At 42.7% G+C, this 18,335-nt stretch overlaps 1 protein-coding gene across 1 annotated transcript in view; it reads left to right on the top strand.

The window, feature by feature from the left end:
* The window catches only part of MPP7 (MAGUK p55 scaffold protein 7), a gene marked incomplete in the record, with an annotated part of 615,576 nt that overhangs the window by 196,334 nt on the left and 400,907 nt on the right, over nt 1–18,335 (top strand). Inside the window, 1 exon segment of the mRNA XM_073629838.1 lies at nt 12,584–12,745. Coding sequence (XP_073485939.1) covers nt 12,709–12,745 — 37 coding nt within the window.

The following is an 18,335-nucleotide window of genomic DNA, read 5'->3' as shown; positions in this document are numbered from 1 at the left end:
CTGCTGACAAAAGCAGCAGGATGAATTCTGAAGTGTTCCGGGCAATATTATCTGCTCATATTCCGCAAAATGCTTTCAGAACTAATTGGACGGCGCTTCACAGTGCAGATGGACAGTGACCCGAAGCATACGGAGAAAGCAACCAAAGAGTTTTTTAAGGGAAAGAAGTGGAATGTTATGCAATGACCAAGTCAATCACGTGACCTTAATCTGATTGAACATGCATTTCACTTGCTGAAGACAAAACTGAAGGGAAAATGCCCCAAGAACAAGCAGGAACTGAAGACAGTTGCAGTAGAGGCCTGGCAGAGCATCACCAGGAATGAAACCCAACGTCTGGTGATGTCTATGCGTTCCAGACTTCAGGCTGTAATTGACTGCAAAGGATTTGCAACCAAGTATTAAAAAGTGAAAGTTTGATGGATGATTGTTAATCTGTCCCATTACTTTTGGTCCCTTAAAAAGTGTGAGGCACATATACAAACTGTTGTAATTCCTACACCGTTCACCTGATTTGGATGTAAATACCCTCAAATTAAAGCTGAAAGTCTGCAGTTGAAGCACATCTTGTTAGTTTCATTTCAAATCTTTTGTGGTCGTGTATAGATCCAAAAAGATTAGAATTGTGTCAATGTCCCGATATTTATGGAACTGACTGTATCTAGCAGGTTTCCAAAGCACTATAGGTTTTCTAAGCAGGCATAATAGTAGTAGCTGCCTACCTTGAGGCACGCTTAGCCTTATTGAAGCAACAAAAAGGGTCATCTATTTAGGGATGTGTCTCTTCTCTGACCCCTTCACTATTGTGTATATTTCCACTTCAGCTATTGATCTATGTATACATCAAGGTTTTTACAGCAGTCTAATACGCCACCTGCTAGCTAGATAAAGGACTACTTAATTTTTATATGCAATATTTAAATCGTATTTAGCTGACAAAAAAAAAAAAAGTAAAGCAATATTAAACCCAAAAGCAAACATTTATTATATTACAGATTACCAATCCTTAGATGTGATGGCTGAATTTATTTATTTATTTATTTAGGCTTTCTTTTATTTTCATCTGGTTTTCCAGACAGATTTTCGGCAGGGAATGTGTGATGACTGTTGGCCTAAAATCCAACCATTAGTAAGCTCCATCAGACAATTGTTGTCCAACTTTCAGCCAACAAATGTTGGATGGCAGTCTAGTAAATTTTCATGAGACAACGGTCTGTTGCCAGATTTTCCTATCGTCTGTACACAAGTCCGTCACACAAAAGTTGAAAGTACAAACACGCATGCTCAAAATCAATGCTCCCCAAACATGACATTAACAGAAGGTGCCCAAAGGGTGGCGCTCAAGAGCTGAAATTCCTTGTAGTATGTAACTACGTTCGTGTTTGGTCGACAATTGTGTACCGTTTGTATGCAAGCCAAGTTCCTGGCACACTCTCTTCGGACAAAAGTCTGACGCTTTGTTGGCCAACAATCTGATCGTGTGTACCAGGCTTAAGTCTGTTTTTTTTCAAAAGAACAAGCTATCCAGCAGAATGTAACAGTTGCAGAGATGATATAACAAAATGATAATTACAGCGCTGATTCAATGATATAAATTATTCTTTGTGAAAAATCATGCACAATAAATCTTTCCATAAATCTTGTGGCGATCAAATAAAGTCCTAGTTAAATAGGTTCACATAAAACATTCTAACAATGTAATGACTAAAAGGTTCCCATCACCAATTTGATTCTTCCAATTGTAGAAAAATCTTTGATCCAAAATGACCACCACCACCACTAATACAGGAAAACGCACGTACTGGAAGTTCATGCCTATCTCACTAGAAGATTAGGCAAACACGGCTTGTATTAATTCCGTAGATCGTCCAAACAGGTGCAGTCCACTTTAAGACTTGATCTCTACCGCTCTCCTCCCCCCATTCAGTTGATCACTACTTTAATGTGGATGTAGACCCAATGTCATCCTGTCTAAACTACTGCCATAGGGGTTATCTATAAGGATATACATTCCTCCTGCATTTATCTTTACCTGTCAAATGTCCCCCTCTGTCTGTTATGAGACCCGAAAAACTGCAGATTCTGTGGGTGGGTCTGTTGTCTGGAGCTCGGTGGGTGGAGTCGTGATGTCAGTAGACTCCCACCCACCTCTACACTCCCCTTGTCAATATGCATTTTCTCCTGTGTATTTCTTACACTGAACTTCTGCTATAATCTCTGACATCCAGTGAAAAGACGGGAAAGTAACCACATGACTTCAGCATGCCAAATCATGGTGAGGTGTGGAACAGCCAATCCTTGCAGAGCTGCTAAAGAAAGGAGTGGGGGAGGGAATTAAAAAATAATGCATGTCTTAGGCTAGTGCACGAGATATGTAAATCACCTGTCACTCACAGCAAGGGGGAGGATTTGACAAAGTTTTTCTCTGTTTGTCAAGTTTTATCTCACTGAACAATAAAAGAGGATTGCTCAGAGCTGGATTAACTCTTTGTGGCAAGACTGGGCTCAAATGATAGGAAATCTTATACTCTACATTATGACATAAAAAATAAATATATTCGGGTTTACATCCACTATAAAGTGTAAGTTCACCTCTTCAGAAAAAATGAAAAGGTGATGCACCACATGTGTCAAACACAAGGCCCGCGGGCCGAATCCAGCCCCCTAGGCTATTTTATGTGGCCCTCACCTCTCTTGCAGCTGCGGCAACCCCCTTGTCTCTGCCCCCACCTTATCTCAGCAGTGTGCATCAGCGGAGAGGCTCGTCTTTGCCCCCCCTTCCTCTTTCTCAGCAGTCGACAGCAGAGAGGACAAAAATCCTCATACAGATTCCGTGCTTCTCTGTGCAGCTGCAGCACCCCCTAGTCTCTCCCTCTCCTAGTATCAGTATTCAGCAAACTCCAGCCCTCCTCTGGTCCCCCACCAGACCCTACACTTTCTGATTCCCAGCTCAGCCCCCCATTGGGTGATGAGCTGCTGGTGCCCACGTAGCAGGTACAGCAGTCCAGAGATTAGAAATATCTGCTTTTCTTTCTGCAGTGCTTCTGGGGCAGATCAGAGTGATTTTGATTGGTCAGCACCGGCACAGAGCATCGCTCTGATCTGTCCAGGAAGCACTGCAAGGAGTAGAGTGGGGATTTCACAACCCTGGCCTGCAGCACTGGCTGTGTGGTCACTGACCGCTCATCACCCATGGAGGGTAAGTACAGTGGGACCCTGAAGGGTGGGAAAGGTGTATGGTGTTCACCTTTTAATTACATTTCTGAAAAGGTGATCTATGGCTGGCCATGTACAGTTCGAACCGTTAATGGGCAGGCTGAATGTACCAAGTTAATCGATCAGTTTAGGTTCTACCAGCCTGCCAGAATCTCCTGAGACTATCCGCTAGCAATAATCATTGTCTTCTCCCAGCGGGGATGGCTTCCCCCACCGAGAGAAGACGATTGCTGATTCCCTGGTAAACACTGTTTGTTTTGATGGGGGGATCATGCAAATTTCACGGATTGCAGGAAAGAAATTTACACTGTGTATGGCCAGCCTAACCATTTAAACTAGTATTTTCGGGTAGCATCTATAGTCAGAAAAATAATTTTCTCTACAGCCAGTCCTCATTTTCTTCAGTGCCCCCCATGCTATAAAGTACATGATTGGGGGACTTCATCAAGTCAGTGATGCTCTCTGCATTAAGGGTCACTCCACCGCCTGAGAAGACACAAAAAGGATGAAGAAACCAGTGTCACGTGTCACACGTGGCTGGCCATCTGGAAAAGGTAAGTATGTTTTAAAGATGAATTGCAGATTTAGGGATCATCGGGAAACATTTCCAAGCCATCAAAATAATCTCAGATTCTTATAAATACATATTTTAATGTGGTTTCTGCCATTGGTATGGTTTTTGCATCTTACAAGTGAACACAATGATTTCTCTGCGGGGTGGTGTGTATTTAGAGGAATTGTTGATGCTGGATTACATATTTCATCTGCGTTAGTTTTATATGTAAGCAAAGCCACAATATTCATGTTTACAGGCCTCTTAGTTCTTATAACTATGCCAAGCATCAAAGCTCGTCATTCTTTCTGTAAATCCTTTCCCTGGCTTTTTTCCGGCAAAAACTGTGCCTGGCTCCAAATAATGAGCTGTAATTCAGTGACGGCAGCCTTGCCAGAGGTGTCCCGCACCTGGTCCATTCTGGACAAGCTTGGCATCTCAGCTCATTCACTGTAGAATCGTTCTCTTTCTGTAGGCCGGCTCTCTACCATCGATCCCGGGAGATCGCACAGACTGACTCTTGGCAGCTCAGCCTGGTAATCTGTTCTTTCTCTATCAATAAGTTTTGTTAAATGACTGATGAGATCTTCTTGGCTCTTTTTTGTTTTCTTGTTGTAGTTCAAACACAGACCCCATTTATTGGAAGGGTACCTCCCTGCCTAACAGTCATAGCAGCCATTTTTATTTTCACGACCCCAGTATTCTGCTTCCAACTCTTTTAGCCTCTTGTGACATCTTTGTAGTGTTTAATGCCATGAATGAGCAAACTACTGGAACAAACAGCAGCCTAATGGCCAGACAGTAATAAAAATGTGGCAGAGGTTCTAATCTGTCCCCACTCTAGTAGAAGCATTTTTATTGCCATCCATGTTCCCATCACTTCTGTTTCGTCTGACTCTTCTTAGAAAGACAGGTAAAGAGAAACCTTCCTTATGGGGACACAGACTGAATTAAAAGTTCTAAACATGCCTTGCTCCATCCAAATAATAAAATAAAGAAAAATAAATGTTGATAGGGGAATCCCTCCCGTAGTGCTATTGTATTCTGCTGGCAGGGGGGTACAGGGAGCATTCCCGGCCGGCAGAACATATTGAGCACTGCTAGCGGTTTTAGCCCTCTGCAGTAATCAAACATAAAAAATCCCACCAGCTGTTTGTACGCCAAGTCGTGGGTATAATCTTGCCCATTGATGAATCGAATCTTGGCCGGTCCAGACAAATTTCAATTCATGTATGGTAGGCTTTACATTGGTCCACCTTGGACCTGGGGGTTTGCTAGCGAGGCTGACAGTAAATTTGGGTATACATGTATCGAAATTCAGCTAGTTAGCAGGACCCGGTCGAATTTTGGTATGTGTGTACCCTTGCCTGGTCAACAGAAGCTGCTTGTTTAGACTACGATGATTTCATTGTTTGAGAATCCTATATTACTACTGTGTCCTGTAGAGACATGGGCCACCAGAGAGTTGAGTATACGATCTCTTCTTTTGCAGGGAACTTTAAGGCAACATTTTGGGGGGGGGTCTAAACACCTAGAGGTGCACATATCCGCAGCAGCTTCAAAATGTCTTCAGGTTCAGCCAAATCACTGGCTGTACAGACAGGCAATGCTCTGGATCTTTCTCATAGCCAGGAAGCTTGACATGTCCCTTCCTGCCTCTTTTTTTACTCCTTTTTGGTCAGTGAGGTAGCCCATCCTAGTGATGGGTCAGTGGTATATGGAGGATTTAAGTGCAAGCTCCTCCACAGCTTGTATGTGTCAAAATGTCCCAGCATTTGGCCATATCTGCACCCTTTTTGAAGCTACTAAAGATATAAAACATAGAAAAATTATTGCAGAAAAAGACAGAGTAGTCTATTGAGTCTGCCCTTTCTCCCAGTTACTTTGAGGTCATGTCCTGTGTTCTTGATTTTGATTTCATATGGAAACAACTGCCCTCCTGAACCTTATTCACCCCCTTGATGTATTTAAAGGTTTCAGTTAATTCTCCCCTTTCCCTTCTTTCCTCCAGACTGTACATATCAAGTTCCTGAAGTCACTCTCGATATGTTTTATCCCCCAGACCTTTCGCCATTTTTATTACCCGTCTCTGGACTCATTCTTATCAATATCTTTTTGTAAGTGAGGTCTCTAGAACTGGACACAGTATTCTAAATGAGGTGTCACTAAAGATCTATAGGGGGGAATCAGGACTTCCTTCCATTTGCTGGTGATCCCTCTAGTGATGCATCCTAGAATTCTGTTTGCTTTTCCCATTGCCTCGTCACACTGTTCATTTTGCAATCATCATTTTACAAAATGATCCTTTGTATTGGTGACCAACACAGTCATCTCCACAGATAGTCTCTCCAGGCTGTTCACCTGTTGAAACTGTATAAAGGCTTGTTCTGTGTGAATGGTGCAAAATCAAATGTTCTCAGGCTATATTCTCTGCAGTTCGAAATGCAGAATATACCATGTTGTCCCCGCTAAATGTAGCTGAGGAGCATACTAATTTTCTATGGCCGTGCCATCTAGTTAGCCATAATGCTGTCATTAACATATTCACACATTCAAATTTCAGAGAATCTAGCCTTTGATTTGGCCCCATTCACACAGAACATGTTTACATGCAGTTTGGATGGGCGAACAGCTAGACAAATGTTTCATAGATGCACCTCCAAATCTCGGACGTATGCCAAAAACGGAAATATTTTTTGTGTGGACTGACCCTTTAAACGATTCAATTCATCCTCTGTCTTGCTTGACATGAACCTGCGCACAGACTGCATCAAGTGTCTCTGATCAGCTTCCCCCAGACATATGTACTGTACAGGTTTGAGAAGTGTGTATTACAAGTCTGCTGTTTGCTTTGCCAAACGTTAATGTACATCTCCCATCAGGGGGTGTTATTTTAACCTGTTACATGTAGCACCATGCAAATTTTTACATGTCCTCCTAAATTATGGTCTTAATAGGGCTAATGTATAAAACAATCCAGCCTTTGAAGCAAAATGATTCATTCATTTAGAATGATGATAAATTTGCTTGCCTTTGACGTCCCGGCATTGAAATGATAAAGGCTTTCTATTGAGTGACTGAAGGACAAGAAAAAATTGTTCAGCAGACGAGGCCGGTTCACATCTGCCCCTACATTCCTTTTCCTTATAGCCTTGTCTGATATGTCCAATCACACCTAATTACCCCGGACTTGATTGAAGTACCTGAACCCAATCATTTCACTGCACACTTACTTCAGCATGTTAATTGGCCCCTTATTTAACTCTGATGTATTTTCTATAGGATTCACAAAACGTAGTTTTCTAAGGATTTTTCTAATTGTGCAAAGTGAACCTGTGCCATACCAATGCTGGGCAAAGCCATAGGTGCTCTTTAGTAGCTGGTGATGCTTTTCCCTCTATTTGTGTTTTTGGACAAGTTTTTATGGACTTGCTGAAGTAAAGGTGATTTTACTGGACGGGCAGCCAACCAGAATTCTTTTTGCTCATCAGGTGCTCTTTAATGCTGCTTCTTTTTACACATAAGACAACAGGTTCCCCTAAGTGGACTTTCCCGCCACTTGCACAGAGTTAGAGAGAATATAGAAGTGTAGATTAGTATACAATATAAAAAAATCTATTTATTTAGTAAGAAAATACATTTGTTAAAAACAGAGTGGATATCCTAGATAGCACAATGGTAATACTTAGAAGACATAATAAACATCAAACAGTAAACAATGATGAGGGAAACAGAGAGACTCTATTCAAGCCCGACGCGTTTCGGGGTTTTTAATATTTGTTGAGTCCTTCTTCAGGGGCATAGTTGAAAAGAGAGGTTCATCTGGATTAATTGAAAAAAATGGTGCATAAGTCAGATATTGTAATAAAACTACCACTGGATATCTGTTAGGAGGTTTGAATGATCCATTGATCACCTACCTGAAAAAGTTTCATTGATTACTTCTGAACGGGGGATTTTTAATACAAAAGGAGACCACAAGAAAAGGCAAGATGGGATGGTGGGCAAATGTGGTATAGTAGGTAAGGGTGCTGTTCTTAGATGGTGATAGCTAGAAGTTGGTAAGCAGCAATCTCCACAGGGGAATGTATCAGTTCACCCATCCCGCCCGACCCGGGCGCGTATAAGCCAAAGCGATATACTGGGGTCGAGGGAGGCGCCCCTAAAAATAAAAGATTAAGATATCATAAGAAAGGGGGGATCCAAAATGAATGCCTATAGAAAAAGATTAAAGGATAAGCTGATGTAGAAGGAATTTCAAAAAATGAAGTACATGTATCAAAGTACTACATGTACAAGCAATATGTTGCAAGGCTCAAAAAGAAAAAAAAAAAAAAAAAGGGTATATTTAGTACAAGTCAATGAGTGTGGGTATTGTATAGCTTATAATGCTCAGAGGCTTTAATGTATACACAATACTGAAAGAAATCAATACATAGAAAATAAATTTAGTATATGCTGATAAGTAAGTTAGTGTGCATAGATTCTAAGTAGAAATATAGTTCCATGGTAAGGAACTTTGAATTGTTATTACCAATTGTAGCCTGAACAGCATAAGGTAAATTTGTATGGGTTAAATATGTTGCTAGATCAGCCATATATACTATGCTTAGGTTGCAGGGAACACAGGTCTTGCGGAATAGAAAGCAGCAAAACGAGTGTCAGCATACAAAAATGTGTAGGTGCAACAATAAGGGGAGAGAATACTGAGGATGTAACAGTGATCCCATTTGGAAGGGTAATAGAAAAAATAAATAAATACCTTGAGTAGATTATATGTAGATTCGGCTAACCACGCATCCCAGCATCCGGCATGTAAAGCGCCTTGACTGGGAATGAGTGGAGCCGATTTAAGTAATGGACGGGCTCCAATCAGCCGGCGTCGAAACGACGCACAGCTGTGTTATGGAGCCCGTCAGCTGGGAAGCCTCATAGAGACCCCCCGAGGCGAGGATGCGCGGCACCGCCCCCACCGCGCATGCGCGAACGTCATGACGTTGGGGCGACGTCGCGCACACCCGCCCCACCGACACGGAAGTGCCCTTCCGGCGAACTGAGCATGCTCGCCGGAGTGGCAACATGGAGGCAATGGGTGTGGATGGAAGAGCGCCCTGGTACCTCCCATAGCGCCGCCCTGGAAACAATCCTGGGCGGCTTTCCGTGCCGGGCAATCGCTCGGGCCACACGCTACCCGGGAGGGGCTTTTTACACATATAATTACCTTCCCTTAGCTTTCCTGCCACTCCACTCACCCTCAAGGAGCTAAGGCGACATTCACATTGACGATCTAGGCCGGTACGAATTGTAGCAGCAGGAATCACAGAAAGGAAGATCGAGAGCATCATGGTCAAGTGAAGCAAGACATCAGCTTTATTAAGACATCGGTACATACAGCACACACAGTCAATGCATTTCTGCCATAACAGCCTTACTCACGAGCAAGGCTGATATGGTGGAAATGCATTGATTGTTTATGCTGTATACACTGATGTCTTGCTGCACTTAACTGTGATGCCAGCCATTTTCCTTTCTTCAGCGGATCATAATCTGTGCCTAAGCACCATCCATTCAGCCAGCTCTGAGTGGCTAGCTGCGGCCGCCGGCCCTGCTCACTATAATTACAGGTTGCCGGCAGCCGCAGCTATTCGCTGCTCCGAAAGTGCATCCAGCAGCAATCACCACAGGTAACTGCTGGCTGTGCAAAAAGCCACCAATGGCTGCCAATGACTTGTCACTATAGTGAATGGGACCAGCAGCTGCAGCTAGCCTCTCAGAGCCGCAGCAGGAATTTCTGATTTTTGCCACTGCAATTTGTACCAGTCTAATTTGCTTCTGTAAACTTAGCCTAATGCCTGGGGAGGATGCGACTCAGGCCCTTTACTCTCATTATGTACCACTGGGTGCCCAAGAGATCTGCTACTAGGTTTGACCTCTGCCAGTGGAAGAGGAGGAGAGAGTCCTAAGCCCTGTGTAAGCTCCAATTTGGAGCTTACACAGGGGATCCTTTCTCTTAGGCAAGGGATCAAAGGGAAGTTAAAATGTATTTCAAAATAGGGGGGAAAAAAAACATATTTACTACTCTTTGGAATACAACAACCCTTCATCATGCTTTCATTATGTTTTATCGTTTTAAACATGCTGCAAGCACAGAAGAATAACTGTTGAAATGCAAGAAATACAAGAAGCGATTTACTAAAACTGGTGCAAACAGAATGTGGTGCAGCTGTGCATGGTAGCCAATCCGCTTCTAACGTCAGTTTGTTCAATTAAGCTTTGACAATAAAACCTGGAAGCTGGAGCTGCACCAAACTTTGCACACCCCAGCTTTAGTAAAACGTCCCTATAGTGTGCTCCTACATTCCTCTTTGACATGACAGCCCAAGTCTGAATTCCTAAGCACATGGTGTCAGCCCTGCCTACTTCATTTCTGTTGCATTACAATGAACAAAGACCTCCCCTTCCCCCAGTCTCCTTAATCCCCTTTTGTTCACAGGTGGAGAGCCAAGGAGATTATCAATTGACAAGATTTCTTGTGGATTAACAGATATTTTTCACACCTATTAAAGAGTTAAACAAAGCACTTTGGTACATCTAGCAGACTAAAAGGGAGCAAATAAATAAAGTTCATTACTAGCCTTTACATACATGTTAAAGTGTACGTAAACCCCAAATCTAGTTTTCATTGTGTTTGACAACATGCCGAACTGTAAACAGTTGTAAAGCCCAACATCAAAAATAAATACCCTTGCAGTTGCCCCCCCTGCACTGCAAAGGTTAAATGCTGATTATGTCTAGGGGTGCTGGAACATATCTTATTCCAAGATCCAGCAGGCTCCCTCTATCTGTGCAACTGGTGCCCCGCAGAACCCTCCCTAAGTTGGTTGCGGTCACACACTCGCCCTCTCCATGTACATTGCAGGGTTAATAGCCCTGCATTGTATTTGATGACACAGAGGGACCATTCCCAGGCTGGAGTTTCAGGAAGAATAGAGTGCCAGAGCTGGCTGAAGCAGGGAGTCGGGTAAGTAATGCATCTTCTCGTTCTATCCCTAGGCTTAATGTGTATATAAACTACAACAATAAGTTTCTTATTTGCACCTTTTAGTCTACTTTTAAATGTGCCATTGGAGGCATTTTATTATATCTGTTCTGCAAGTTCAAAAAAATTTTAAAAATATAACCTATTAATTCAGCCAGAAACCTTGTGAGCTGATAACTTCTGGACTGGATTGTGATCAATTAGCATTGTTCCCTGCCATACAAAACTGTTCCCCTGTTATGGAGAAGAGAGGGCGGTGTTAATGTTAACACACTCCTTGTTCTAGGGCTCCAAACTGCGGCCTGGGGGCTGGATGCGGCCCTTTGCTTGCTTTTATCCGGCCCTTGAGGTACTATTCCATCCACTGAAACCAACAATGGGGCACAATTCTCCCCTCTGACACCAACAGTGGGGCACAATTGCTTCAATTATACCAATGATGGGCCGCTTCCTCCCACTGACACCATTGATGGGCCGCTTCCTCCCACTGACACCATTGATGGGCCACTTCCTCCCACTGACACCATTGATGGGCCACTATTCCACCCACTGATACGCACGATGGGCCACTATTCCTCCCACTGACACCATCGATGGGCCACTATTTTTCCCACTGACACCATGGAAGGGGCCACTATTCCTCCCAGTATCACCTACTTTGGGGCACTATTCCTCCCTTCCACTGGCACCAACAGTGAGGCATAATTACTTCCATTGATACCAACTATGGGCCACTATTCCTCCAACTGACACCAACTATGGGCCCAACTATGTGCCAGTATTCCTCCCACTGGCATCAACTTCGGGCCCAACAATGGGGCACTGTTCCTACACTGAAACCATCAAAGTGGCACAATTACTTTCATTGACACCAACTATGGGCCACTATTCCTTCCACTGACACCAATGATGGGTCCAGCTATGGGCCACTATTCCTCCCACTGACACCAAGACATTTTCAACTCCCACTGGTCCTAGTCCGGCTCCCCTAAAGTCTGAAAGACAGTAACCTGGCCCTTTGTTTGGAAAGTTTGGAGACCCCTGTTCTAGGGTGACAAAGATGCTCAGTACAGTTGTCACACTAGGATAGGAAGTGAATTAATGGCAGGATTACTAGGTTAGAATAAGGGTCAAAAGTGTGAAAAAGGAAAACTAATGAAACCACTACGTCTAAGGACCGGTAAGCTGCAATACTTCACGTTTTTTTTTTTTATTTAAGGGTAGATTTTGTTTAAATCTGGTGTTGGACTGTCAACAGATTATTCTTGTGAATTTGCTGCAAAGTTTCTTACCCGGAGATCCTGCCAGTTACAGCGCTTCCTGTTGAAGGTGGCCAGCACCGAGCCACTGTATTGCAATTAGCAGCAAAGTGGTCAGCCTCCCCTGCATTCTTCTTCAATTGGCCGTTGGGCTGACAATCGGGTCTATTGGATATCTTGCAGGGCTAACTAACAATGCTGCTGTTAAAGGTGAGGCAGTGACTTAACATTGTCAACATGCAACAGAAAATGCAGTTTGTGGTAGGATCCCCAGGTAAGAAACTTTGCAATGATTTAAAAAAAAAAAGATGTAATTAAGAAAACTGTATATAGTGATGTATGATGCCAATGGTAAAAAAATCTAGATGTAGGGTTTACATACACTTTAAGTATAAGCAGTGTGCGGGCTTTTAATGCACTTCTAGCTTTATTTATAGCACAGTTTCACTTGAAAGAGCTGAAATGTACAATTACCAGGTCTGCTTATTGTACAAATGATGTCTGTGTTCTTTCTAGGGGAAAACACTGGGACTACAGGAATCGTGCTGGAGAGATTGGCCTTTGGAGCTACTACAGCTATCGCCTACCTTGTGGGTGTGGATCTGTGCTCATCTCTGCTTAGTTACTGTTAGTCTGCAGCCATGCCGGCCTTGTCAACTGGAGCTGGAAGTGAGACAAGTAAGCAAGTTGGTACCATTCCCCATTTGTGTACAGAGTCCATGTTGTCTGGAATCCTACAGTACAAAAACCATACCATACCTGAAGTGCTTCAGTAATATTCATACCCCTAGATTTTTTACACATTTTGTCATGTTATAACCACGTAAATGTATTTTATTGGGATTTTATGTGATAGACCAACACAAAGTGCCACATAATTGTGAAGTAGAAGGAAAATTATAAATGGTTTTCAAAATTTTTAATAAATATCAGAAAAATGTGGCGTGCATTTGTATTCAGCCCCCTTTTACTCTGATACCCCTGACTAAAATCTACTGGAACCAACTGACTTCAGAAGTCACCTAATTAGTAAATAGAGTTCACCTGTGTGAAATGTAATCTCCATATAAATACAGCTGTTCTGTGAAGCCCTCAGAGGTTTGTTAGAGAACGTTAGTGAACAAACAGCATCATGAAGGCCAAGGAACACACCAGACAGGTCAGCGATGAAGTTGTGGAAACATTTAAAGCAGGGTTAGGTTATAAAAACATATCCCAAGCTTTAAACATCTCACTGAGCACTGTTCAATCCATCATCCGAAAATGGAAAGAGTATGGCACAACTGCAAACCTACCAAGACATGGCTGTCCACCTAAACAAACAGGCCGGGCAAGGAGAGCATTAATTAGAGAATCAGCCAAGAGGTCCATGGTAACTCTGGAGGAGCTGCAGAGATCGACAGTTTGTCCACAGGACAACTATTAGTTGTGCACTCCACAAATCTGGCCTTAATGGAAGGATGGCAAGAAGAAAGCTATTGTTGAAAGAAGTCCTGTTTGCAGTTTGTAAGAAGCCATGTAGGGGACACAGCAAACATGTGGAAGAAGGTGCTCTGGTCAGATGAGACAAAAATTTAACTTTTTTGCCTAAAAGCAAAACGCTATGTGTGGCGGAAAACTAACACTGCACATCACCCTGAACACACCATCCCCACTGTGAAACATGGTGGTGCAGCATCATGTTCTGGGGATACTTTTCTTCAGTAGGGACAGGGAAGCTGGTCAGAGTTGATGGGAAGATGGATGGAGCCAAACACAGGGCAATCTTAGAAAAAAACCTGTTAGAGTCTGTAAAAGACTTGAGATTGGGGTGGAGGTTCACCTTCCAGTAGGACAACGACCCTAAACATACAGCCAGAGCTACAATGGAATGGTTTAGATCAAAGCATATTCATGTGTTAGAATGGCCCATTTAAAGTCCAGCCCTGAATCCAATTGAGAATCTGTGGCAAGACTTGAAAATTGCTGTTCACAGACACTCTCCATCCAATATGACAGAGCTTGAGCTATTCTGCAAAGAATGGGAAACATTTTCACTCTCTAGATGTGCTAAGCTGGTAGAGACATCCCCCAAAAAACTTGCAGCTGTATTTGCACTGAAAGGTGGTTCTACAAAGTATTGACTCGGGGGGGGGGGCTGAATACAAATGCACCCCACATTTTCAGATATTTATTTGGAAAACATTTGGAAAACCATTTATCATTTTCCTTCCACTTCACAATTATGTGCCACTTTGTGTTGGTCTATCATATAAAATCCCAATAAAAAAAGTTTACGTTTTTGGTTTCCAACATGACGAAATGTGTACAATTTTAAGTGGTATGAATACTTTTTTGGGGCACTGTATATGCATATTGATTTGCAAATAAATTTGTCATTACTTATGGTTCTGCTATGATGATGTGAATTCAGTTTTTTTTTTTTTTTTTAACTTCCCCCGGTTTTTACCAAAAATGCTAACATTTTTTTTTTTGAGACTTGTCTCACTTGGGCCCCTTGCACGCATCGCTATTTAGCTGCTGCATCCCTCCTGGTGCCTTAGATTGGGTATTTTATTGTATTTTTGTGCACTAAAACTACTTTTAGTGTATTATTTACTAAAATTGTGTGTTTCCTAGATCTTTGCGCTAATGCCATGTAACATAAAGTATTGACACTACCACCATTTCATTCTCTAGGATGTCTGCTTTCAGAAAATATATGATATTTTGAGGGTTTTATGCAATCTTCAGGGCTAAAATTATTTTTTTAAATATGTACAAACAACATAAAAACAACTCTGGCAACGAAAGAATTAAAGGGAGCTGTGGCTGAAAGGGCTTGTTTAGGCTGATGGGTTTTACTTCCTCTTTTGCTCCCCGCAAAGCCAGCAAATTAAAAGCATACTGGGCTAGTATGCACCGCATACTAGCCCATTATGTGACACTTGCCTGCAAACGAATCTACCGCTGTCCCCTGTGCAGGCTGTGTCCATCTTCGCCCCTCTTCTTTCTGGGGGCCGCAGACTTCGGCTCTGTGACTGGTCGGAGCCGCGTGACGTCACTCCCGCAGATGCGCGCAGGACCCGTCAGTAATGGCACCTGCTGGGGGAAGAAATGGCATGGAGGTCCGTTTCTTCACAGCGCATGCGCCGATTACATCATCGGCGCACTACAAGTGAAATATCTCCTAAACAGCGCACATTTAGGAGATATTTCCACTACCTATATATAAGCCTTAGTCTAGGCTTGCCTACAGTCCCTGACAAAAGTCTTGTCGCTTGTGTACAAATTGACCTGAAGTGCCGCTAAAATATATTTCTAATCAAGATTTTGTTACAAGAAATGGGTCATTTTAATCCCAACAGCTTTTGTAATAATGTTTTAGTGCAAAACGAAACTGACAAAACGTATTCTAATATTCACAGCTTGGTAAAGCCCATTGAGTCAATTTTTGCCAAGACATAAGTGTTGTCGCCTTGTTATATGAGCTTCACCTGTGACTAATAATGGATCAATTAGGTCTCAGGTGTGTATAAAAAGAACACCATTACACTAGACCTTCTCAACTGCAACTAGACCTCTGCAAACATGCCTAAGATTCACCCGGAGACTAAAGTGTTGATTATCAAGAGGCTGAAGACCAGATCCACTGCTGATGTGGCAGACAGCTTCAATGTGTCTCAGCGTCAAGTTCAGAGGATAAAAAAAAAGATTTGAAGAGACTGGAGACGTTTTGGACAAGGCCAGATCAGGCCGACCCCGCAAGACAACTGCTCGAGAGGACCGTTGTTTGCTCGAAAATCCAAGGCCAGCCCATTTTCCACTGCAGCAGAGCTCCACGAGACCTGGTCACCTGAAGTCCCTGCCTCAACCAGAACAGTTTGTCGGATTCTGTCTCGAAATGGCCTCCATGGTCGAATCAGTGCCCATAAGCCAGCACTAAACAAAAGACGATTGAAAAACCGTGTGGCATTTGCCAAGGGCTACAGCCTGCTAAAAGGATGGACTCTGGAAAAGTGGCAGAAGGTGGATTTTTCAGATGAATCTTCTGTTTAATTACATCACAGTCGCCGCAAATATTGCAGGAGACCTACTGGAACCCGCATGGAGCCGAGATTTACCCAGAAAACAGTGACGTTTGGTGGAGGCAAAATCATGGTCTGGGGTTACATCCAGTATGGGGTGTGCGAGGGATCTGCAGGGTGGAAGGCAACATCAATAGTCTAAAATGCCAAGAAATCTTAGCTACCTCTTATATTCCCAACCATAAAAAGGCCAAATTTTGCAGCAGGATGGTGCTCCATCGCATACTTCCATCTCCACATCAAAGTTCCTTAAGGCAAAGAAGATCAAGATGCTCCAGGATTGGCCAGCCCAGTCACCAGACATGAACATCATTGAGCATATGTGGTGTAGGATGAAAGATGAAGCATGGAAGACCAAACCAAAGAATATTGATGAACTCTGGGAGGCATGCAAGACTGTTTTCTTTGCTATTCCTGATGACTTCATCAATAAATTGTATGAATCCTTGCCAAACCGCATGGATGCTGTCCTTCAAGCTCAGGCGACAAAACTTTTGTCTTGCCAAAATTTGACCTGTCTGTCTTGATTAAATGATAAATCTTTTTTTCAGTGAAACTAATTTATTTCAGTGCATTAAACTTCATTTGGGAGGGCTTTAGCTTTTCATATGAGCTATTTCTAACACCAATTGATTAATTAAAAGTCAGGTTAATAGCAGGAGTTTCTACAAAATAGAGAAGCGACAAGACTTTTGTCAGGGACTGTATAGTTAAAAGTCACTAGGAAGGGTTTACAGCCACTTTAAGCGGTATTAAACCCAAAGCCAAAACTGTAATATATTGCGGCTTACCAATCATTGGATGTGGTGGCTGCATTAGTTTTCTTTTCCTCTCTGTTTTCACCCGGTGATCTGGCCAGTAACACTCCTCCTGTATCGGTGAGAGTCAACTCTGGATCAAGGAGAACAGGAGGCACAGCAGACAGCAGTACTGTCAGTCTTGGGGGGAGATAGTGTTAAATGAATTAGTAGGTTTAAATACACTAACACATTGAAGACAAACCCCCTCTCACACTTTTTATTTAGTTTACAGCAACAGTTTTTTCCTTTTGGGATAAAGGTTTTACATAAATAAAAGCTGATCATTTTAAAGTACATGTAAACCCTCATCTTGTAAAACAACTAGTTCAGTTAAAAATAAAAATGAAAGGCAAAACATTTGTGTATAAATAAAAAAGAACAATGTAAACACATTTTTGTTTCCTTTTTATTATAAGTGATCACATAATCTCTATTCTTAAGTGCATTTGAAGCTCGGAGAGCTGGGGGAGGAGAAACAGCAATACACTTGTCTTCCCAGCATGTGACAGTTTGGGGGGGGGGGATGCATGTCAGCAAATGTCTGATGATTGAGAAGAGAGGGGGCGGGGCCGGAGTGGGGCTCTGTGTCTGAATGGACACAGGGGGCTGTGACACGGCTCAGGTCCTCCCATAGCAAGCTGCTTGCTGTGGGGGCACTGAACAGGAGTGAGGAGCCAGGATCACAGAAAAGGGACCCAAGAAAAGGAGGATCTGGGCTGCTCTGTGCTAATCCACTGCACAGAGGCAGTAAGTATAACAAAAAAAAAAAAAAAGAGACTTTACAATCACACCCCTGTCCATGTTAACCTCCCTGACGGTATTCCCGAGTGTGGCTCCAGGTTAAATTTCAGCACCATTAGTGATAACCCCGAGCCACACTCGGGATTGCATTGCAGGATCCTGGTGCAGTGTACTTACCTTGTCCCCAGGATCCTGCGATGTCCCCCGCTGTGTCCGCAGGCTCTGTCCTCCTCCCGAAGCCTCTCTGTGCCAGGCTCCATTCCCTGCGAGCGTCGCACGGGGGCGGAGCCCAGCGACAAATCAAAAAAAGTGAAAATTCATAACACATATAGTACTGTAATCTTACAGATTACAGTACTGTATGTTTCACTTTCCTTTTGTCCCCAGTGCTTTGGCCCATGCCCTGCATGCAGTTTTATATGATATATACTGTTCTTTCTGCCTGGAAACTGGAGATTGTCCATAGCAACCAAAAAGTGTCCCTTTACGTCAAAAGTGGCTTTAGACCAGCTAGAAAACAGTGATAGTAAATTAGAACACTTGCAGAATTGAGCGATAGTGAATCGTGGGAAAATTTATTTTATTATTATTATATTATTATTTTTTATAATTATTTATATTTATTTATTGTATTATAATTTATGATTTTGTGTTTCAAAC

This window comes from Aquarana catesbeiana, linkage group LG05 (genome assembly GCF_042186555.1).
Source record: "Aquarana catesbeiana isolate 2022-GZ linkage group LG05, ASM4218655v1, whole genome shotgun sequence".
NCBI lineage: Eukaryota > Metazoa > Chordata > Amphibia > Anura > Ranidae > Aquarana > Aquarana catesbeiana.
This window is presented reverse-complemented; position numbering and strand designations above follow the sequence as displayed.